General features: G+C 44.4%; 1 protein-coding gene across 1 annotated transcript in view; it reads right to left on the bottom strand.

The window, feature by feature from the left end:
- The window catches only part of LOC115477859 (putative tetratricopeptide repeat protein 41), a 72,795-nt gene that overhangs the window by 6,244 nt on the left and 42,984 nt on the right, over positions 1 to 23,567 (bottom strand). The window contains exons 9-13 of the mRNA XM_030214970.1: positions 23,333 to 23,520; positions 19,457 to 19,596; positions 14,762 to 14,942; positions 4,328 to 4,478; positions 815 to 964 (exon numbers count right to left, since the gene is read on the bottom strand). Coding sequence (XP_030070830.1) covers positions 815 to 964; positions 4,328 to 4,478; positions 14,762 to 14,942; positions 19,457 to 19,596; positions 23,333 to 23,520 — 810 coding nt within the window. The remainder of the gene's footprint in view (positions 1 to 814; positions 965 to 4,327; positions 4,479 to 14,761; positions 14,943 to 19,456; positions 19,597 to 23,332; positions 23,521 to 23,567) is intronic.

The following is a 23,567-nucleotide window of genomic DNA, read 5'->3' as shown; positions in this document are numbered from 1 at the left end:
GCCAAAATTCTGCCTAAGCGCTTATCTACCCATAGCCATATAGTTTTGCTGTTACGATAGTATTCCATAAAGGAAAATAAGCACTTTCATTCCTTTATAGAATAGGTATCTACTAACTGCTCAGTTATAGAATTATCTCCAAATGCACACTAAATATGAAGATAAATGTGCAGTAAATTCCCAAAGTGTGCCACTATCAAATACCAAAAATTGGTGAGTGAACCTCTGGTCTCATAATACTCCACTTCCAACCAAAACTCACAACTTCGTTTTATTGCTGATCCACTAATCTCAGGATGAAAAACAACCCACAATTTCTCAGACATTGAGGCATATTTTCAAAGCACTTAGCCTTCCAAAGTTCCATAGAAACCTATGGAACTTTGGAAGGCTAAGTGCTTTGAAAATATGCCTCATGGTCATATAAGAACTACTTCTCTGCAAATCTATATATATAAAAGGCAACCCCAACTTTCTGAAGCCTCCACGGAAGTTGAGGCGCCCGAGATATCCGGTGTGCCCTGGAGTGTCTGCACCGTCCTCGCGTCAAAACGTCATGACGTCGAGGGCGGAGCTATAACACTCGAGGCCCGAAACCGAAACGCCACAGGCACGGCCATGGAGGCGCAGCAAACAAAAAAAAAAAACCCTACCCACACACAGCGACGCCAACACCGAACAAGGCAAGTAGCTCGGAGGGAGGGGGCCCCTTGCTAGCGCCCGTTTCATTGCCCTCAGAAACGGGCATTTATTCCTAGTATCTTAAGAAAATGCAGTGCCTCAGCAAAGATAAATTCAAACAAACAGTGCTTACCCTTTAGCATTCTTTTGGTGACTTAGCAAGTCTGCCAAGTATTCTTGAACTTCTCCAACTAGGATATGAGATGTGCCATATAAACTGCATCTGATGTTTAAACAGGCTTGAAAACAAATTTTAGCCTTGGAATAGAATCCAGTGAAAAATCTAGAAATAAATTATATGGATTATAACACAAAGTCAAGGCTCCTAAAATGTGCAAAATCTTCTAGACTGGGAAGGCAAGCACTAGGGGCACTACCATGGAAGGGAAAAAGAAAGAAACTAAACAAACATATTCCGCTTTAAAAACACTATTCCAGTAGACAGAAATGGCAAATTATATCTTAATCCCATGTTTTCATTTTACTATGGTACTTATTTTAGAAGCACTGTTAATGTTTTAGACATTTACAAATTGGCACTTAGACGCCCATATTGCATGGACGTTCAAATCCCAATTTTACAAAGCCAGGCTATAAACATCCAAAACTGAAGAATGTGAATCTGACAAGGGGGCATAGTCTGGGAATGTTTTGGGTTGAACTTGGGCAGACTGGAAAAAAAATGAACATTCATTCCCCATTGCAGAAGGAGAAGGAATGTCCATGTAGAAAAGGTTAGATGGCAGGATAATCCAGGGGGACCTTCAGAGAAAGAGGAGCAGGTGTTTGCACATATCCTGTGTTAACTGCAAAAAAATATAACACAGGGTAAGTCCAAAGCCTATGCAGTAAATATAGGGAGTGCCTTCGATGTACAGAACGTGGTAAGTACAGCACCCACTCCAAACAGAATATACAGAATTAAGCCCTTGGAGGCCCCCCCAACACATGTATGTTCCCTCCTACAACCCCCTGCTGTTCCAAGACCTGTTCCAAGACTTCTGATCCCCTCCTTGATCCCCCCCCAAACAAAGAGGCCCAAATCTTCCTCCCAACCCTACCACCAGGTCTAAACACCCTTCCAACACCCCCTCATGTGTCCTGATCCCTTTCCACCCCCCCCCCCCCCATAGGTCACAATTCCCCCCCCCAAACAGAAAGGCTGCCCCAGATACAATGACCGTGACCCCCCAAGAGAATCCTCCCCTCCTCCCCTCACCCCCTGGGATCTATCCAGAATGTGTAGGTCTCTTAGCAATATTCCTGGGGGGGGGGGGGGGGCAACTGTCCTCCTCTGCTGCCGCCAAAGATGAATGAATGTGCTATGAAAAAAAATGTCTACCTGCCTGTTTTTTTTTCTTCTTAAAAGTTTACATTCCTGCTACATATAGCTGCTCACTGACATCCATTTCACCATGCATTTTAGAACAGGTTCTATGTTGGCAGATCCCGTTCTAAAATACTAGGGGGGTCGATATTCAAGTGATTTAACCAGTCAGAAACAGCTCCTGGCTGGATAAATTGCCTGTTCAGGGTTAACCACTAAATTTTCAGCAGCACTTAACTGGTTAGCGCTGCTGAAAATAACAGGTTAGCGCCAAACTGAAAACCAGCTATTTTGGGGGTGGTTCTGGGGACGGAGTCGGCAATTGGCTGGTTAAGTGCCAATATTCAGCACTTAACCAGCCAGGTTAACCACACAGATAGGACTGACTTTTATGTGGTCCTATCTTTATGCAGTAAGCCATTGTCGGTTAAGTGCTGAATAGCGCACTTAACTGGCTATCAGGCATATTTTCAAAGCACTTTGGGAGGCTAAGTTCCATAGGTTTCTATGGAACTTTGGGAGGCTAAGTGCTTTGAAAATGAGCTTGTATGTGTTAGCTGGCTCCAGAAATCTGGAAAGTCAATGCCGGTGCTCAGACATGCCCTAGCATTTAATTTCCGGGTTTAATGCCAGCGGCGGTCAGCACAACACTGATTGACGCTGGCTGAATATCAGGCCCTAGATGTCTGATTTCCAATTTGAATGTCCTATCTAAAATGCCAATTCGCATTACAAATCTGTAGATGCAACAAAAAGATGTTGCTCTCACAGAGGTGTAGCTAGGTGAGGCACCATGGGAGCGACTGCTCTCCCAAATGGACTTCGGACAGTGACGACGCCTACATTTCAGGTGGTCTGTCGCACCTACGCATTACACGCGAACACCTCGTCACAACCTGACTATGCTTCTGTGCTCTCATCTCTCATGGCAAGAGAGAGTTTCAGCATTTTTCACACAATCCAAAAGAAATTGTTGCAAATACTTCAACTTGAAGTCTTTGATTTATTTATTCACATTTATCAACTGGCCAGGGTGACTTAGAACAAGCAAAATTAAACGATTCAATAAAAACATTGTAACAGAAAAATTTTAATTACCTTCTTCAGAGACTCTATCCCCCCCTCCCTCCCAGAATCCATATAATATATAACACAGATCATAACCCCTTAGAAATGCAATGCTCCCAAACAAGCTCCAGACAAAATTCTCAAATGAGAAACACCCCTAGCACATACCAAACGCTTACTGTTCTAATCAAGCTTTCATCAGTTTGTAAAAACCTAATAATATCTGGTAATCTATTCTATTGATCTGTCACCACTACTGGAAAAGCTTTCTTCCTACTGGGATGCAGACTCACTCATCGAAAGATGGCACCAGCAACAAACCCTACCTGTTGAAGGCAATTTACGCAATGGAGCTTATGGTACGAAAAGATCAATAACATTTTGTGACTCCCAAACTCGATTTAACCTTAAAAACCAGGACCAAAATTTTAAAACTATCCTCTCTATTCAATTGGTAACCAATGAAATGTAATTGTTGGTTTTATTTTTCATATTCTTAATACCTTAAGTGAAGCATACATTTTAGCATTTCAAACAGTTCATCTCCATGAACATAATATCATACTTAGAACAAAAAAAAAAACTAACACAATAAAAAAAAACAAACAAACATAAGAATACTAGTAAGGAAGGCCCGTTTCAAATCGCAATGAAACGGGCGCTAGCAAGGCTCCCCCTCCATCCCTTTGTGTCTCCGTGTGTCACCGGCCCCCCTGCAGCCTCCGCCGAAGGCCCCCCCACCCCACTGACCTGCCGAAGTAACGTGTGCTCCGCCCTCGACGTCATCGCATTTTGACGCGAGGGCGGAGCAGAGCTACAGTGCAGTACAACGTTGGAGCTGAGAATGTGCTCCGCCCTCAACGTCATAACGTTTGATGCGAGGGCGGGGCCCACAGACTGTGATTTTGTGTGGCTTCAGAGCTTCGAACTTACGAACCTGGCTTCAGTGACGTCAGTGCAAATAGAACGTTGAGGGTGAGTTTTATATATATATAGATAAAAAGTACACCACCATGTAGACAGACCTGTTCGGAGTATTTTGCTGCACTGAACATATAACAAACGCACTGAGGGGGTCTTTTACTAAGCCACGGTGGTGTTTTTAGCTCATGGGAGAAATCAGCTGGGCGCCTTGGCGTTTACCACCAGGTGATTTCTGCCACGAGCTAAAAATGCTACCATGGCTTAGTAAAAGACCCCCTGAATCAGAAAGCTCCCTCAGCCCTGCCCATTTGAAAAGATATTGCTTACTTTTGGAGGCCTTTAAAAAGCTGTAATCTAGCCCGTTCAAATGGCCTCGTAGGAAATAATTTAAAAAAACTGAGAGTTTCTTCTAGCATCTGGAAGCCTTCCACTGAACATCTTTCCAGCATTAACACAGTCAAGAAGCACAGCAATTTGCCTGAAGAAATAAAATGGCATGTTACCTTTTGACACTAGTTCCTGCATATAAATAGAGAGATATCTAGATATCCAGTGTATTTTCATGCATATAAGCCATTTTTACATTTTGACCAAAGGTGTTGTGTCTAATAAACATTTCTGTTTACATAAATGTGCAATGAACCAAGCAATGTGAAGTTTATCAATGCAACAGCAACACAAAAATCATATGCAAGTTTTACATGTGGTTAAATCGCGCTATTAAACTGTAAGTGGGGAGGAACACGCCTGGCACACGTGCACCAGGGGCGTATCTGCGTGGGGCCACAGGGGCCTGGGCCCCCGCAGATTTCGCCCTGGCCCCCCTCCCCGCCGTCAACCCTCCCCCGCTGCTTACTTTTGCTGGCGGGGGGCCCCAACCCCCGCCAGCCGAGGTCCGACCCGCAATCTCCGTTTTTCGTCTTCCTCCATGGCCATGCTTCCAGGAAGTAACGCTGCAGTTCGACGAACTGGATTCAACGAATCAGCACTGCAGCGTTACTTCCTGGAAGCATGGCCACGGAGGAAGATGAAAAACGGAGATTGCGGGTCGGACCTCGGCTGGCGGGGGTTGGGGCCCCCCGCCAGCAAAAGTAAGCAGCGGGGGAGGGTTGACGGCGGGGAGGGGGTGGAGAGAGGCGGTGGCGGCGGGGGGGGAGAGGGAGGCAAAAATGTGCCCCCCCTCTCTGGCTCTGGCCCCCCCTACCGCCGGATTCCAGATACGCCCCTGACGTGCACACAGGTTTTGAGGTAAGGGTGGCTCTTTTGCATATGCCCAGACAAAAACAGAAGTGTCAGCACACATCAGCACCTGTTCTTCTGCACCTAAATATGTGTGCTTCCACTTTCAGTTTTGTCCGGACATGTTGGTTGCCTACTATCTGCATTTCAAACTTACAATTTGCGGCCATCTGTACCGCAAACGTTAAAACCTATGGTCGAGCATTCAACATACAATAACAAGTGTGCACAAAGGGGAAGCTGTTACAAAGGTATGGCTATAAGTATGACTTATGCAGAGGCACATTTACATGAAAGCAGAAAATCCACAGCTTTTACTAGGGTGAAGCTTATATGTGCAAAAATATAGTACGTATATCAAACATATAAACGGCAAGTGACCGTACTCACTTGCAAATGCGCAGTACAGACTTCCCTCTCTGTCCCGCCCTCGTGTCAAGACGTCATGACGTCAGAGGGCGAACAGAGAGGGAAACGGAGTCGAATTGTCAGACGCCGCCGCTGCCACCTGGAAAGGAACATCGCGCGAAACAACCCCGCCGCCACTCCCGCCCCCCTGCACTGACCTGACAGCGCCTCGATGACGGTAGCTGAACATGGGGGGAGTGCAGGGCACAGAGGAGGGTTGCTAGACATGAGGGGGGGGGGGGAGGCCAAGGGAAAGAGGAGGGTTGCTGTATATGGGGGGGGGGGGGGAGGATCGGTGGACGGGGCTGCAATACTCGCCCATTTTTACGGGCTTAACGGCTAGTTATTTATATAAGTGAAGGTAAGGAATTTATATTTAAAAATTTGCATCACAATTTAAAGATTTCAGTTATTCATTTCCTTTCTCAATGACTTGCTGATAGGTATAAGCAAATATGGAAAGGAATGGTTATTAGTACCTACATCATAAAGACCTACCGTATTTTTTGGACTATAAGACGCACTTTTTTCCCCCAAAATTTGGGAGGAAAATGGGGGGGTGCGTCTTATAGTCCGAAGGTAGATTTGGCTGGCTGGCTGGCCGCCCGCCCTCCGAGTTCGGGATCGCCCTCCCCCCAGCCCTGTCACCACTTCTCCGTACTCACGTCACGCGATCTTCCCTGGTGGTCTAGTGATGTCGGAGCAGGAAAGAGCTCCCTCTTTCCTGCCCAGCGCGCTGCTCTCCATCCTCCTGTATGCAGCCTGACGGTCTCGGCGAGATTCAAAATGGCCGCCGAGACTTCAATTCTCGGCGGCCATTTTGAATCTCGCCGAGACCGTCAGGCTGCATACAGTAGGATGGAGAGCAGTGCGCTGGGCAGGAAAGAGGGGGCTCTTTCCTGCCCCGACGTCACTAGACCACCAGGGAAGATCGCGTGACGTGAGTACGGAGAAGTGGTGACAGGGCCGGGGGGAGGGCAATCCCGAACTCGGAGGGAGGGATTCGGTCAAGACGCATCGGAGCACCTAGGTTTTAGAGGAAAGAAAAAGGAAAATTTTTTTTCCTATTTCCCTCCTCTAAAACCTAGGTGCGTCTTATGGTCCGGTGCGTCTTATAGTCCGAAAAATACGGTAATTCCAGAGACCCAAGTAAGGTGATAGAAACCACTACTCCACATGGCACTTCTTGCTTCTGTCACCATTGAAGTGCATTGTTCCTCCCTATCCTCTCTCAATCTGCATTGCTTTGCCACATGATTCCATTTATTAAGTGTGAGATGTGAAGCATCAACAGTGTGTAGACTATTCTTATAATAAACCTGCATCATGAGAACAGTATGAGATCTGTAAGTACTCAGTAGTTCAAATTTAGCAAATCAGTTGTGCAAGTGGGAATAAGAGAAGCTAACTCAAGGCAGAGGGTGAAAGAAAGGCTAAAGCAGTAGAAGAAAAGGGGAGGATGATCTGGTAAGATTAGAATTAAGAAAAGAAAAAGGACAGTACCCACCTTTTTTTCTCCCACTTCATTTCCTGCCTAATCTAAAGCTCAAATTATTATTTAGAGGTGCAATCCATGATGGAGCAGTGGCATAGCTACACGTGGCGGGGCATAATCGAACAGGGTGCCCAAGTTTTCCTGAGGGCGTCCTTGCAGGACGTCCCCGCGAAGGGGCGGGGAAACCCGTATTATCGAAACAAGATGGGCAGCCATCTTTCGTTTCGATAATACGGTCAGGGACGCCCAAATCTCAACATTTAGGTCGACCTTAGAGATGGTCGTCCCTAGAGATGGTCGTCCCTGATTTTCGGCGATAATGGAACCCGAGGATGCCCATCTCAGAAACGACCAAATCCAAGCCCTTTGGTCGTGGGAGGAGCCAGCATTCGTAGTGCACTGGTCCCCCTAACATGCCAGGACACCAACCGGGCACCCTAGGGGGAACTGCAGTGGACTTCAGAAAAAGCTCCCAGGTGCATAGCTTCCTTACCTTGTGTGCTGAGCCCCCCAACCCCCCCCTCAAAACCCACTCCCCACAACTGTACACCACTACCACAGCCCTTAGGGATGAAGGAGGGCACCTAGATGTGAGTACAGTGGATTTCTAATGGGTTTTGGAGGGCTCACAATTACCACCACAAGTTTAACAGGTGGGGGGGGGGGGGTCCACCTGCCTGAAGTGCAATGCAGTACCCACTAAAACTGCTCCAGGGACCTACATAGTGCTGTCATGGAGCTGGGTATGATATTTGAGGCTGGAAAAAAATATTTAAAAAAAAAATTAGAGTGGGAGGGGGTTAGTGACCACTGGGGGAGTAGGGGGAGGTCATCCCCAATTCCCTCCGGTGGTCATCTGGTTATTTAGGGCACATTTTTGTGGCTTGGTCGTAAAAAAAAAAAAGGACCAAGTAAAGTCGGCCAAGTGTTCGTCAGGGATGCCCTTCTTTTTTCCATTATCGGCCGAGGACGCCCATGTGTTAAGCACGCCCCAGTCCCGCCTTTGCTATGCTTCCGACACGCCTCCATGAACTCTGGTCATCCCCGCGACGGAAAGCAGTTGAGGGTGCCCAAAATCAGTTTTCGATTATGCTGACTCCCGATTTGAGTCGAAAGATGGGCGCCCTTCTTTTTCGAAAATGAGCCCGATAGTATTTTGGGTGGACCTGAGCCCATACTGGGTGGGCAAACATTACTCCGCCCCTGCCCTGCACCAGTAGCCCCAATGAATAAAATTAATACCTGAGCTGGCAGGGATCCCCAAGCCCCGCCAGCTGAAAATGTCTCCAGTAGCCAGAACAGTTGAATTCCCTACTTGCTACAGCCAGCAGCGCTTTCTAGCCATTGCTGCCACCTCCTGTACACACTCGTGAAAACCGAGCATGCATGCAGGAGGATGGTGGTACGGTAGCAATGGGTGGAAAGCGCCACTGGCTTTAGCATGTAGGAAAATCACTTGTTCTGGCCACCAGAGGACATCTTCAGCTGACAGGGCTTGGGGATCCCCACCAGCCATAAGGGTACCAGAATTTTGGGAAGGCTTGAGTCCAAACTGGATGGATCCAGGCCTACCCTTGGGTACGCCACTGTGATGGAGTACCAACTTGACCAGGGATAATGCAATGATAAAAACTGTGTATTTATTCTCTTTTTGGAGGGAACGAGTAGTTTGGGAATCAATGGTAGGGCCCACACATGGCTTCAGGCTTTTCTGCCAAGTAGGAATTTTATGGATAATTTGTCGTCTTTTCAGATGCAGCTCTGCATATTTTGGTGTGCATCAACACAGTAACATAGTAAATGACAGCAGATAAAGGTCTGAACAGTCTATCCAGTCTACCCAACAGTCACGTTCATTATCAATTTATGTTTAAAACAATAATGAATATGATATTTACTTATTTATTGGGATTTATTAACCGCCTTTATGAAGAGATTCACCCAAGGCACTGTACAGAAGGTACAGTTTAAAATAAATTGTCAACAATTTTGTTAACAGCATAACAATAGTAAAAATCTATATAAATAAAAATGTAAATGTTTGTTTGTTCAAAATCTTAAATCTCTGAAAGTTCTTCACCGATTGCTTTCAAATTTGGACACAATGTTGCCTTCGAATACGCGCATGTTTTTATATATCTACTATTATATAGATGTCACAGCTGTCGTACTCGCAGAGCGGAAGCAGTGTGACGAGTAATTGCATATCAAACTGAGGAACAACGGCCATCACCGAACGAGCAAAACAGACAAAGAATGGCTCAAATACGTGCCGAGGAAGCAGCAGAGCGACGTACAGCCAGACTTGACAATGCACGGTTGCGAGCACGGTGATCACGTTCTGCAGCTTCAGATCTGCTTCGTTCTCAACAGAATCAACGCGACAGGCTGAGAGTGGCTTAAATCTCCGAAAGTTCTTCACCGATTGCTTTGAAATTACGCGCATGTTTTTATATACCTACTATTATATAGATGTCATAGCTGTCGTACTCGCGGAGCGGAAGCAGTGCGACGAGTAATTGCAAATCAAACTGAGGAAGAATGGCCATCAGCGAACGAGCGAAACACAAAAAGAAAGGCTCAAATACATGCCGAGGAAGCAGCAGAGCGACGTGCAGCCAGACTTGACAATGCATGGTTGCGAGCATGGCGATCACGTTCTGCAGCTTCAGATCTGCTTCGTTCTCAACAGCCCAACGCGACAGGCTGAGAGTGGCTTAAATCTCCAAACGTTCTCCACCGATTGCTTTGAAATTTCGACACAACACTGCATTCGAATACGCGCATGTTTTTATATACCTACAATTGCAAATCAAACTGAGGAAGAACGGGCATCAGCGAATGAGCGAAACAGACAAAGAATGGCTGAAATACGTGCCGAGGAAACAGCACAGCGAAAAACATCGCTCGAGGCTCTTGATCGATCATTGCAAGATTTGCATGAAAACATCAGACCATTTGGGAACACATTAATATTGCTTGCAGGAGATTTCAGGCAAACATTACCTGTAGTTCCTCGATCGACACCAGCGGACGAAATAAATGCTTGCCTAAAATACTCTACTTTGTGGCAACACGTAAAGACATTAAACTTAACTACAAATATGCGTGTCCAGCTGCAAAACGATCAATCAGCTCAGATATTTTCACATCAATTGCTGAAAATTGGGAACGGAAAGGTGCCGGTTGATCTGACCTGAGGACAAATTTCATTGCCTCATAACTTCTGCAATTTAGTGACCTCAAAAGAACAATTGGTTGAAAAAGTATTTCCCAATATTCAAACCAATTATAAGAATCACGATTCGCTGAGTGAACAAGCTATTCTTGCAGCCAAGAACAAAGACGTCTACGAACTGAACAATATTATTCAGTCTAACATTCAAAGCGAGCCACTCACATACAAGTCTGTCAACACTGTTCTGGAAGCAGATGAAGCGCTTAATTATCCAACAGACTTTTTCAATTCACTCGATCTGCCAGGCATGCCACCGCACGTACTGCAATTGAAAATCGGCGTGCCAATTATCATGTTACGAAATATCAACCAGCCAAAGCTTTGCAGCCGCACACGGCTTGCAGTAAAAACATTAATGAGCAATGCCGTACAAGCAACAATCTTGACAGGACCTTTCAAAGGTGAACATGTCCTCATTCCTCGCATTCCTATGATTCCAACAGATATGCCATTTCAATTTAACAGATTGCAATTCCCAATTTGATTGGCGTTTGCAATCACCATCAACAAAGCTCAGGGCCAATCTTTAGAATTCACCCGTTTACATCTACACACGGATTGCTTCTCACATGGACAATTATATGTTGCATGTTCTACAGTCGGCAAACCAGACAATCTCTATCTCTGCACACACAATGGAACAACAAAAAATATTGTATACCCACAAGCATTGTGAAATTAAACATATTAGAAATGTGCGCTTCCTCTTTTCTTTCTTTTCCATTTAACCAGACTGAGCCACAGCAACGCGTGGCTATGTACAGCTAGTAACCAAATATAAACATAAATACAATAAATGAGGTAAACTTTAAAACAGCAAATTGAAACCTAATGATAACACTACCATGAAACAGTATCAAAAATATACACATTTAACAGCACTGAAATTCAAATACCAGAGACATAATATGTCAGCATAATACTGATGATATACCTAATAAGCATGCATTAGAACATTCAAATAAAATATATATGATGCTAATGCTTTTCTACAATACAGCTTACCGTGTAACCGAGGAACCAAGTGCAGATAAATAGATGAGGACAAGGTGCATGGTACAGAGTCAGTTGGGATAAATAGATGATTGGCTAAACTCAAGGCACGCGCTTTGTACAGTTAAGCAAGATATAAGGAACTGGTCTAAGTTACAGTGTATGTACCAAGCTAGACCAGGTGCAGAATAAGTGTATAGTTAGTCACCCTATGTATTAAAGGCTTGGGAGAAGAGTCAGGTTTTCACCTGGTTCCTGAAGTAGAGGTAGTCTTGAGTTAGACTTGAGTAAATTCCAGAGCGTGGGGGCTACTCCTGAGAAGGCTTGCTGGCGGGTATCACACAGTACAATTTCTTTTGATGAGGGTACAGATAGTGATGCTCCTTGACAGGACTTTAGAGATGTGTGTAAAGAGCTAACTTATTCTTTAAGTACTGTGGCCCATTTTGTCTGAGGACCTTGAACATGAAACAGAGTTTTAAATTTAGCCCTGTAAGGTCCTTGTAGCCAGTATAGTTTTTGCAGGAAGGGTGTGAAACTCTTTTTGATCATGGTCTTTCTTTGGCAATTCTGGGACATAGACCATAGAAATCTGCCCTGCACCGTCCTTAACGTTCCAACTACTGGAGTTGCCGTTGAAGCCCACTCCAGTCTATCCGAATTCATCTTGTCATTTGTGGGACACAGACCGGCACTATCCTCATGTTCCAGCTACTGAAGTTGCTGTCAAAGCCCTCTCCAATAGCAAGAAAAAGCACAGCTGGGCCTTCAGGATTGAGATAAGTACAGTCTTTTTATTCTGAGAAAAGACTCGACACTATATGCACCTTTTTTATTAGTAGTATTAATTTTAGTGTTTTTTGTGTATTTTCATGTGTATTTATAGACAAAAAGTTTCCTGATGCAGGCATTTAATTGCTGATACACAGCATTATGTCAAGTCTACTGCTGAATTTACTGTATATTATTTTGAATAAACTTCAAACATTGGTCTCCTATGGATCTACTTGTTTATTTGGAAGTCTGTGGACTTTCTCCTACTTTTTGGTTTCTTTGGATTGTCCTGATTGAGACACCAAATTGAACTGATGTGGAAGCCTGTGTTAAATGCCTAGAAGAGAAAGGCACGGAAATTGATAGCATCAATAGGGCAAATTTTATAAACTAGATGTTAACATTTATGCATGTGTTATGCACATAAATGTTTAGAATGCTAGCATATATATGTGTATGTATATACTTATGTAAATATATATATATAAGCATGCCACCTAAGAACTATTCTGTGATTACCTGCTTAACTTACATGGCCCGTATTTGCAAGGGTGGCATACACAAGGGTACAGCTTGGGTGGGGCTCACAATTACACATGTAAGTTACAGAATAATGTAAGTTATATGACTATCTATTGCACTTAGGTGCTAGCGTAAGTTCTCACGCATAAATGTTAAGTACATATCTACCGGTAACACTAGTATTTTATAAAGGAAAGTAGCCCCCCCCCCCCCCCCCCCCCCCCCCCCCCGTCCTTTAAAGAACAGGCTCCTGCAACATGCCCTCCAGTTGCTTTATTGTAGGCATCCAGTTATGGAGTAGCCCTCCAAGTGCTTTGATCAGTGCAGAAATGTATTTTTTACTTTTTCAAAAAGTACAAAGGCTAGGGGACACTCAATTAAATTACATGGAAACACTTTTAAAACAAATAGGAGGAAATATTTTTTTCACTGAACGAATAGTTAAGCTCTGGAACTTGTTGACAGAGGATGTGGTAAAAAAGGTTTGTGTATCTGGGTTTAAAAAAGATTTGGAAAGTTCCTGATGTCACATCCCTCACCTGGTTCAGGAATCGCTAGAGTCTTGCAGCATGCCATGCTGCACTTCCCTTTTATAGCCTTAGATACGGCACTGACAGATGACCTCACTTCCTGGTTAGTTCCCGCTTCCAGCCTTGCTTGTTCCAGCCCTGTTTGTTCCTGCTTCCACTCTTGCCTATTCCAGTTCTCCAGCCCTGCTTGTTCCTGTCTCCAGTCTTGATTGTTCCAACTATTTTATGGATGAGCAACTGGTACATCAACATGGGATTCCTGTAAATCCCCTCCGGCGACCACTTTGTATCTCGTCAATCTACGGAGATCCACTACCTGGACACCTAGCAAAGATAACTAGCCCCATCTCTATCCAAGTGGGCCTTTTGCACCAGGAAGTCATGGAGTTGTATATACTCTCTAAATCAGTCAACCAGATTGTTTTGGGACTTCCCTAGTTACAAAAACATGAACCCATGTCAATTCTGGGGACATTTTGGCCTGGGGTCTGACCTGCTCTTGTTCCTGCACTCATTCCAGTGCACCCTCAGCTACCTCTGGCTAAAGCTGAGCCATGCCTGCTCCCAGGTCTTCTTGTAGTGTATGGTGCCTTCATGGATGTGTTTTGCAAGAAGCAAGCTGAGACCCTACCACCTCATCGAGAATACGACTGCCCTATTGACTTTTTACCTAAGATGCCACCCAAGGACAAGGTCTATACGCTGTCTATACCAGAAACCAAAGCTATGAGGGAGTATATCCAGGATAATTTGCAACGGGTCTTTTTACCCATCCCTCCACCTCTCCGGCAGGAGCAGGATTCTTTTTTTGTAGGGATGTCCTGCTTGTTCCAGTCCTGCCTGTTCCAGTTCTCCAGCCCTGATTGTTCCTGTCTCCAGCCTTGCTGTTCCAGCTACTCCCTGGCCTCGACTCCATCAGGCCAGCCCTCAAGGGTTCTCTTAAGAGCCAACCTCTAGACAGACCCTGTTGTGTTCCATCCAGTCCGCTAGGCACTGCCTAGTCCTACACCTCTGTCTGTCTGAGTCAACTCCTGCCTTCTCCAGCTCCCGGACTCTGACAGGCAGTCCCGTCATAAATCTTCAGCGCTTATGCCACACGAGTAGCACCAACCTCATCATGGTCCAAGGGCTCACCTTCCCCAACCATGACACCTGGAGAAAAAGTCCACAATCTTTTATTGAGAAAGACATGGGGAAGCCACTGCTTGCCCTGGGATTTGTAGCATGGAATCTTGCTATTATTTGGGTTTCTGTCAGGTACTTGATTGGCCACTGTTGGAAACAGGATACTGGGCTAGATGGACCACTGGACTGATCCAGCATGTTCATGAACTTTATCTTATTTCAACATCACTTTGTATTTGTTTACACTGGAGTCTGCAAACGCATCTCCGGTACTACGTAAGCCACATTGAACCTGCAACTATATTAATATACAAAAGCTACTTTTATTATTTTATATACAAAAGGGAAAGAAGAAAAAACAGAAAGAACAAAAATGTGTTAATTAAAATAAAAATGTTTAAACTGACATGTGTAAGAAGCATTTGTTTCAAATGTACCTTTCTGCTTTATTGCATCCTTATTCTTTAAGTAATTTGGTGGTATATGTCCTAGAGTATCCCAAGCTTTCTGTAAATATTGATATCCTTCTTCAGTCTGTCCTATTTCAAGATATACTTCTCCAATACAGGTTTGTAATTTGAAAAGCACTTCTGTTGCTTCATGGTTCTCAAAATCCTCCTGAAATCAATTTAAAAAATCAGATTATATTCTATTAACAAATATACTCACTTTCATGCAAGTAAGCAAAGCATATTCTACTGCTCCCATATTACAGTAAATTATTTATACTTTGAAATATAAAAATTGGTAGGAACATTGTGCATAGTTCATAAATTGGTAGATATGATCCAATCACACAATACAATAAAAAGCCCAATTTATTCCCACACACATGTGGAACCCCATTTTATACAGAATGCAGAGATCAGAGTTAGTCAAGAGATGCTTAATTCTGGGGGTATTTTAGAAATGGCTCTGTGTTGAAAAGCTCCCACTCTCCAAGATTCAAGGGGTTCCTGCTGAGATAATTCACTCGAGTATTCAAGTTCCCAATAATGTGCACTGCTGCTTCTTTGCCCAAAGCACAGAAGGCAGGCTTCCAGTGCCAGGAAGGTACTCCAAGTCCCTACTTGGCTGCTGATGTAAGATCCTGCTGTTGAACTGTCCGAAAGGATTCAGACTGGTTGCTAATAAAGCACGTTGGCGAACGCTAAGAGTGCCTTACGAACTGCTCTGAGCTCAAGGCGGTTGATCAGCCATTACACTTTGCTAGGGGGCTATTTCCCCCAACCTAACAGACTGGCGTCCATAGTGACCACTAACCACATCAGGGTCACAAGAGAGACTCCCTGTTGTAGGTTGTGCTGATGAAACTACCAATCCATACTGCATCTCACTTGCAATGTGCAGGGAAGACAAACACTGTACTCTTGCTGGACAGGAGACCAGTGACTCAGGAGGAAGCGATCTCATATGAGCTCTCATCGAAAGGATCACATCCAAAGTCACTGCCATTGATCTCAAGACCTTCACGTAATCCCAAGCTCAAGGGTTCTCTGAGATTTTAGTTTGAATCTTCTGGGAGTAAGAAGAAAAACTCTTCATGTCTTGATGTTGAACCAGACTCTTAAGTACTCGAGAGACTGCAAGGGTGTCAACTGATTCGGCGAAGTTTGACTACCCAACCCATAGACTGAAGGAGAGAGACCATTTTGGATGTAGTGTACAAACTTTCCTGAAGAGAAGAGGTTATGATTATCCAATCATCCAAGAAGGAATGCACTCTGATCCCCTTGAGGTGAAGGAAAGCCACTACAACTGCTGTGACCTTTGAAAAGGTTCTGGAGGATGTAGATAGGCCGAAGGGCATCATTTGAAACTGATAATGCTCTCCTAGCATCTGAAATGCAGGAAGGGCTGATGTGAAAATAAACCTCTCTGAGAGCCACAGAAGTAAGACATTCTCCTAGTTGTACTGGTGTTATTACAGACCGAAGAGTTTTCATTCTGAAATTCAATATCCTTAGTGCACAATTTACGTGCTTTAGGTCCAGGATTGGACAGAAAGTGCCCTCCTTTTCGAGCACCACAAAATAAATGGAATACCTCTCTAAGCTGCATTCCAACCTGGGAATCAACCTTACTGCTCCCAAGTCCAGAAGGCCTTGCAAAGTGCTTTGCACCGCTTGCTTCTTGGCCTGAGCTCCGCATGGAGACTCCAAGTATAAATCTGTGATGGGACAGGAAAAGTATAGTTTATAACCTTTTCCAGTGATCTCTAAAACTCAATGACTGAAAGTTACATGGGTCCACTCCTCATAAAATCTTGACAAATATCCATCTATCAAGTTGTCTGAGGAAAGGATCTGCAAACCATCATTGGGAATTGCAGGCACAATTGGATGACGCAGATTGACCTGCACCTTTTTTGTCCCCTTCAAAGGAAGACTGATTTTGTTGTAATGAGATCTTGGAACGAAAGCAGAATGCCCTGGTCTATATAACACTTGCACTCATGAAATCATGTGCAAGACTTCAAGAAACAGTAGGAAGCTTTTGGCTTATTGTCTGGTAAATGATGAGACTTGAATCCCTTACCTAGCTTTTCAAGGTCCTCCTAAACAATCTACCCTGTAAGGGTAGCTTTGTGAGCCCAATTTCTTAGCCATAATAGGCACCTCACAGAAACTGTCAAGGCCATCTCCTTCTCAGAAATTCTGAGCAAATCATAGAGGCTATCTGCTAAATCAGCTAGGGTATGTGGGTCTAAGGGAGACTGAGAGTCTGAGTCTATAGAAGAATTACTAGCTTGCTGGACCAGCTGAAGACAAGTCCTAGCGCTATAAGAACCAGAGACCGTATTCTGAAGATATAGATTGATTCAGATGGTTGGGTTTATGCACTCTTACCAGCAGATGAAGACTGAGAACTACTGACTTCAGACTGAGCCTGTAAAGTATCCGGTTCAGAGCCCAGGCAGTCAGTATTTTTGAATCAAAGCAGGAGGTCTACAAGATGGAGATGGGCTCCACAAATGCAATGTATGATTTGATTACAGCTTTGGCAAAGAATATGACACCCTTTGTAACCACCCACATCCACCAATCAACCACGCATAGGGCTCTATTTTTGCGTGGTTGGCTGGTGGACATGGGATCCAAGACTATATCAAGCAAGCTTCCCTTTAAGGGGACGTGTGTTTTTCAAGGAACTGGATGTTAGTAAAGAGTCTAAGTGAAGCTAAAGTTCCTTGCTTCCAGAGGATAAGCTAAAGAGCATTGGTATGGGATCTGCAGGTAGAGGCTGATTCTGAGACACCAGATGTTAATATCCAGAATGAGTGAGTGGAGCAGGTTTTTTTTAGGGAGGATAGCCCTTTCATGGGAGCCGGCGAGGTGGCTGAATACCAAGAATGGTTATGCTAATGAACCTTGATTTTATATTTCATATTTTTATTTATATGTTTTCATCTTGTTATTAAGTGTTAATATAATATTTAGATTTGTTTTTGTGTGTATTCACAGTAAGACCCACGACACAGCCATTTATGGGTGAAACGTGGCCACATTGGGCATTTTGTTGTTTTTAAGTGTTGTGATTAATAAAGACTTTATTTTATCTCTGTGTGTTGCTGGTCAGCTTTTGTTTTTCTGCTGCAGCTGCTACAACTCCGGGTGGTGTGCCCATGCCTTGGGAAAACTAGGGTACATGAAGATATTCCATCTACTTTATTTGTGATTCCAAAAAAGGAGGGTACCTTTCAGCCCATCCTGGATTTCAAATGTGTGAACAGATATTTGCCATTCTCAGGGTTTGGATGAAAACCTTGAGGTTGGTCATCTTTGCAGTCCTACGAGAAGAATTTCTGATGTCATTGGACTCAATGGAGGTATGCTTTAGAGACATCAGAGGTTCCTTGTTTTTCAGTTTTAGGTCAGTATTATCAGTTCTTGCCCTGTCGATCAGATTAGCAATGGCCCCAATAACCTTTTTCCAAGGTGATGGTAGTATTAGTGGTCAAAGCAGCAAGAGACTATTTGCAAGTTTGGGTTCCACGGTGGCAATTCTGGATGTGATCCAAATGGCCAAAGCACACATACATATTGCTCCAGGAGGCACTGCTGTCAAGATGGCTGCCACAGAAACAGGACTTGGTAATCAAGCTCCTGCTGTGAGGAGAGGCATGGAAGAGTTTGGAGTGATAGCTCTGCACCTCCAATCTGGTGAACAGCGGAGAGCTGGAAGCCCTGGAGTGGATGGTGGTCATGACAAATGCCAATTTTAAGGGCTGGGAGGCCCACTGTCTGGATCAGGTGGCACACGGACTCTGGAGGAAGCTCAATGTTCCATCATACTGCTGACTCTGCAACCTGCTGTCCAATTGTGCAAATCCTGTCCAACAATGTGATGGTGGTGACCTATATTAATTGACAGCACCAAGAGTAGACAGGTGGCAGAAGCGACAGCGCTCCTCGTGACGTGGGCAGAACAACATCTCTCTGCAGCACATGTAGCCGGTTTCCAAAAACATGGAGGTGGACTTCCTCAGCAGGCACATCCTCGACCCAGGAGAGGTCAGAGGCCTTTGGGGTACTCACTGCACAGTAGGGTCAACCAGTGATAGATCTGTTGGCCTCTAAGGCCAATGCAATAACATCCAAGTTCTTCAGTTGCAGGAAGGAGTCTTGAATGGAAGGCATCGATGCGTTGGAGAAGTTCCCTGCACAAAAGGGCATGCAACTCTGAAAATCGCCTTGCCAAAGAAATGGTCACCAGAAACACTATCATCAAGGTAACATCTTTCAATGAGCTAAAACAACAGCTGAATATCTTGTTAAACCTGATAATGCAAAATTTGTGTAGTGAGATTTAAGTGTGTCTTTTATGTGACAGGCGGGAAGGCACTCATAAATGAGCAGTGCAGGGCGGCTTGCGATCCACAAGCTCTCTTTTTTAGCTTTGGCAAAATGCCAGACCAGGTGACATGGATCGGCGTCACCCACTTGTGAGAAGATAGAAGCCTACTTGTCCTTGGAGAAAGGGACTTAGCTACTTAAAAGCCATTTTTAACTGGTTAAAGCTTTTGAAAATTGACTCCAATTTTAGTATATTAGGGTGCAAATTTCTGATTTCTACAGTGTAAATCATATTGCAGCAATTTATGGCACAATTTAAAATATTTCAAGATTTACCTCTAGTAGAAGAGCTTCAGCTGCCAAAAACAACTCTTGACCTTCACTGCTTTTTCCTATATCTTTCAAAAGTGTGGCTGCTGAGGAGATTAATCTGACTTTGTCAATGGTATCCAGTCTAGGGGTTTCCTGGTTAGCTTCTGTAAAACAACCAAGGGTTCAATTATTAACAGCATGCACACCATTATTTACCACAGGGCCCACTGCATGAAATAGGCCCTGCGCTAAATAACACGTTAATAGCTTTAGTAGGCACTGTTAGTATATGAACCCCCACATACAGACAGAAAAAATACAGGAGGCAATTCTGTAACTTGGCACCTTAATTTAGGTGCTACAATGGGCATGCTTAGTACCAATTCTATAATGGCACTAAGCCATGCCTAAATTGTTATAAAATGCTCGCGCAAACCTGCATTAGTGCACAAGTTTTTATACCTACCAAACCTCTTGAAACATTAAAGATTTTCTTTAACATACTACAGCATATAGTTCAATTTAAATGCTTCTAACTTGTTTGATATACTTGTGAATATGAAACTGTCTTTGCTCACAAATCTCACAGCATGTATGGTCAGCAGTCAACGTATGCATCATACTTAGGTAACCAACTGCAGGATCCTATTCTTTCACTGCCAATACTTGCCAAAAATGCCCAAGAAACAAAAACATAGGTGCGACCCTTTACGCCATGTCAATGACAGGTATAAATGGTCAATGGCGGGTATAAATGGTTGCACATAAGTGCACCAAGTGACACACGTAACTGACAGTATTCTATAAGTTATGTGCCTTAATTGGTATCACACCCATGGTACGCTCATGCTCTTCCCATGTTTACACCCACATTGGAGTTATCCAATATAGTACTTAGGTGCTGCTTTATAAAATAGCATCTAGTACACTTATGCATAAACAGGGCCGCCGAGAAGGGGGGCAGTATTCCTTGGGCCCAGCCTCCAAGATGGACCTGGCACTGCTGCTGCTGCGTTGGTATTCAGCAAGGCTTCCCAGCAGTCAGGGGTGGTGCTGGCAGCCAAGCCGAGCAGGCAGAAGAAAGAAGGCTAGGCTACAATACATTCATTGTTTTCCTGGGTTATTGCATAATGCGTCATGTTGTCTTCTCTGCTACTGCTACTACTACTAAGTACATAAGTAAGTAATGCCATACTGGGAAAAGACCAAGGGTCCATCGAGCCCAGCATCTTGTCCACGACAGCGGCCAATCCAGGCCAAGGGCACCTGGCAAGCTTCCCAAACGTACAAACATTCTATACATGTTATTCCTGGAATTTTGGATTTTTCCAAGTCCGTTTAGTAGCGGTTTATGGACTTGTCCTTTAGGAAACCGTCCAACCCCTTTTTAAACTCTGCTAAGCTAACCGCCTTCACCACATTTTCCGGCAATGAATTCCAGAGTTTAATTACACGTTGGGTGAAGACAAATGTTCTCCTATTTGTTTTAAATTTACTACACTGTAGTTTAATCGCATGCCCCTTAGTCCTAGTATTTTTGGAAAGCGTGAACAGACGCTTCACATCCACCTGTTCCACTCCACTCATTATTTTATATACCTCTATCATGTCTCCCCTCAGCCGTCTCTTCTCCAAGCTGAATAGCCCTAGCCTCCTTAGTCTTTCTTCATAGGGAAGTCGTCCCATCCCCTACTACTATTTAGCATTTCTATAGCGCTACAAGGCGTACGCAGCGCTGCACAAACATAGAAGAAAGACAGTCCCTGCTCAAAGAGCTTACAATCTAATTGACAAAAAATAAAGTAAGCAAATCAAATCAATTAATGTGTACAGGAAGGAGGCGAGGAGGGTAGGTGGAGGCGAGTGGTTACGAGTCAAAAGCAACATTAAAGAGGTGGGCTTTCAGTCTAGATTTAAAGGTGGCCAAGGATGGGGCAAGACGTAGGGGCTCAGGAAGTTTATTCCAGGCGTAGGGTGCAGCGAGACAGAAGGCGCAAAGTCTGGAGTTGGCAGTAGTGGAGAAGGGAACAGATAAGAAGGATTTATCCATGGAGCGGCGTGCACGGGAAGGGGTGTAGGGAAGGACGAGTGTGAAGAGATACTGGGGAGCAGCAGAGTGAGTACATTTATAGGTTAGTAGAAGAAGTTTGAACAGGATGCGAAAATGGATAGGGAGCCAGTGAAGCGACTTGAGGAGAGGGGTAGTATGAGTAAAGCGACTCCGGCGGAAGACGAGACGGGCAGCAGAGTTTTGAACCGATTGGAGAGGGGAGAATTGACTAAATGGGAGGCCAGCAAGAAGCAGATTGCAGTAGTCTAAATGAGAGGTCACAAGGGTGTGGATGAGGGTTTTGGTAGAGTACTCGGAAAGAAACGACAGGTCTTGGCGATCTGCTGGATATGAGCAGAGAAGGAGAGAGAAGAGTCAAAGATGACCCCAAGGTTTCGAGCTAAGGAGACAGGGAGAATGAGAGAGCCATCAACAGAAATAGAAAACGGGGGGAGTGGGGAGGTGGGTTTGTGGGGAAAAATGAGAAGCTCGGTTTTGGTCATGTTTAATTTCAGGTGGCGTTGAGACATCCAGACAGCAATGTCAGACAAGCACACTGAAACTTTCTCTGCTGCAGTGATGCTGCAGGCCCTTGCCTTTCTTCCTCCTGCCTCGCTCGTCCTGCCTCCTCCTGACTCTGTCACTTTCTGTTTCCACACCACGGTGCGCAGCAGGAACAATCTGCGGGCTGCGGAGGCAGAGAGATTCAGGGTTAACGCGTTAATGTGATAAACCGGTCCTGGCTGGCACACAGCACAAGCGGCAGCACAACAAGAGATAGACAACCGGTTCAGTCTGGTCCGACTCCAAGGAGAAGTACTAGTCTGCAGATGCTGAGGTAGGGTCATCAAGTTTGGTAGATAAAATGTATTAAAATCCCATCCTGCAGGTTGATAATTTATAAGATGGCGGCTCAAGTTGGGGGGAGGGTGCGGTGGCGGCGGCTGTGGCACAAGTGGGAGGCCAGCGGCCCTGCCCTGGGCTCGGGCCCTGTCTCTCGGTAGCCCTGTGCATGAAAACACTAATTAAGGCACCTTTGATGCGCCTAAGTGGCACGCTGCTCTAGGAATGAGCTTATAGGATTGCCTCAAGAGTTATTTTAGGAAGCACAGATATAACGCAAAATACAAAAGCCAATATGAGCTATTGAGAATTCTAAACTAGTAATGTATGTTCTAAGTAAAACTGGAAAGAACTGCATAAAACAGATGACAGAACAATATTCATCTTATACACAAGCATAGAACATACCAGTAATTGTGAACTTGATATACTAAGCAATTTTCTTATATGCAGAATAGAAGAACCCTTAGTGAATCGCGCCTTATGTTAGACACTTTGGGCGTCTTTTACTAAGGCGCGCTCAAGTTTTTAGCATGCACTAAAATTGTGGGCATGCTAAACGTTAGAGACGCCCATAGGAATGCATGGTCGTCTCTAACGTTTAGCGCACCTACAATTTTAGTGCACACCAAAAATGTGAGTGTGCCTTAGTAAAAGACCCCTTTAAAGCACTATGGGGGGTTTTGCACTTACCAAACCTCTTGAAACATTACATATTCTCTTTAATATACTACAGTATATACTACAGAAAGCCCACCTCTTCAATGCTGCGTTCGGCACCTAACCCTTACCGTTCAGTGAATCCAGACTGCCCCAATTTGACTGCCCCTATCGGACCGACCGTTCACTTGTCTATTAGATTGTAAGCTCTTTGAGCAGGGACTGTCTCTCTTTGTTAAATTGTACAGCGCTGCGTAACCCTAGTAGCGCTCTAGAAATGTTAAGTAGTAGTAGTAGTAGTAGTAGTATATAGTTCAATTTAAATGCTTCTAACTTGTTCGATATACCTGTGAATATGCAATTGTCTTTGCTCACAGTCTCACAGCTTGAATGGTCAGCAGTCAATGAATGCATCATACTTAGGTAGGCAACTGCAGGATCGTATTCATTTACAGCCAATACTTGCCAATAATGCATGAAATCCAGTTTCATCTGATAGCTATGCCTTGCATTTTTAGATAGCAAATCTATAGTTCTAGCAAAAAAAAGATAAAATTAACAGTCAAACACTAAGCAAATGAA

The sequence above is a fragment of the Microcaecilia unicolor genome, chromosome 9 (assembly GCF_901765095.1).
Source record: "Microcaecilia unicolor chromosome 9, aMicUni1.1, whole genome shotgun sequence".
NCBI classification, from domain to species: domain Eukaryota; kingdom Metazoa; phylum Chordata; class Amphibia; order Gymnophiona; family Siphonopidae; genus Microcaecilia; species Microcaecilia unicolor.
The sequence above is the reverse complement of the archived record's forward strand: the minus strand, read 5'-3'. Positions and strand labels throughout refer to the sequence as shown.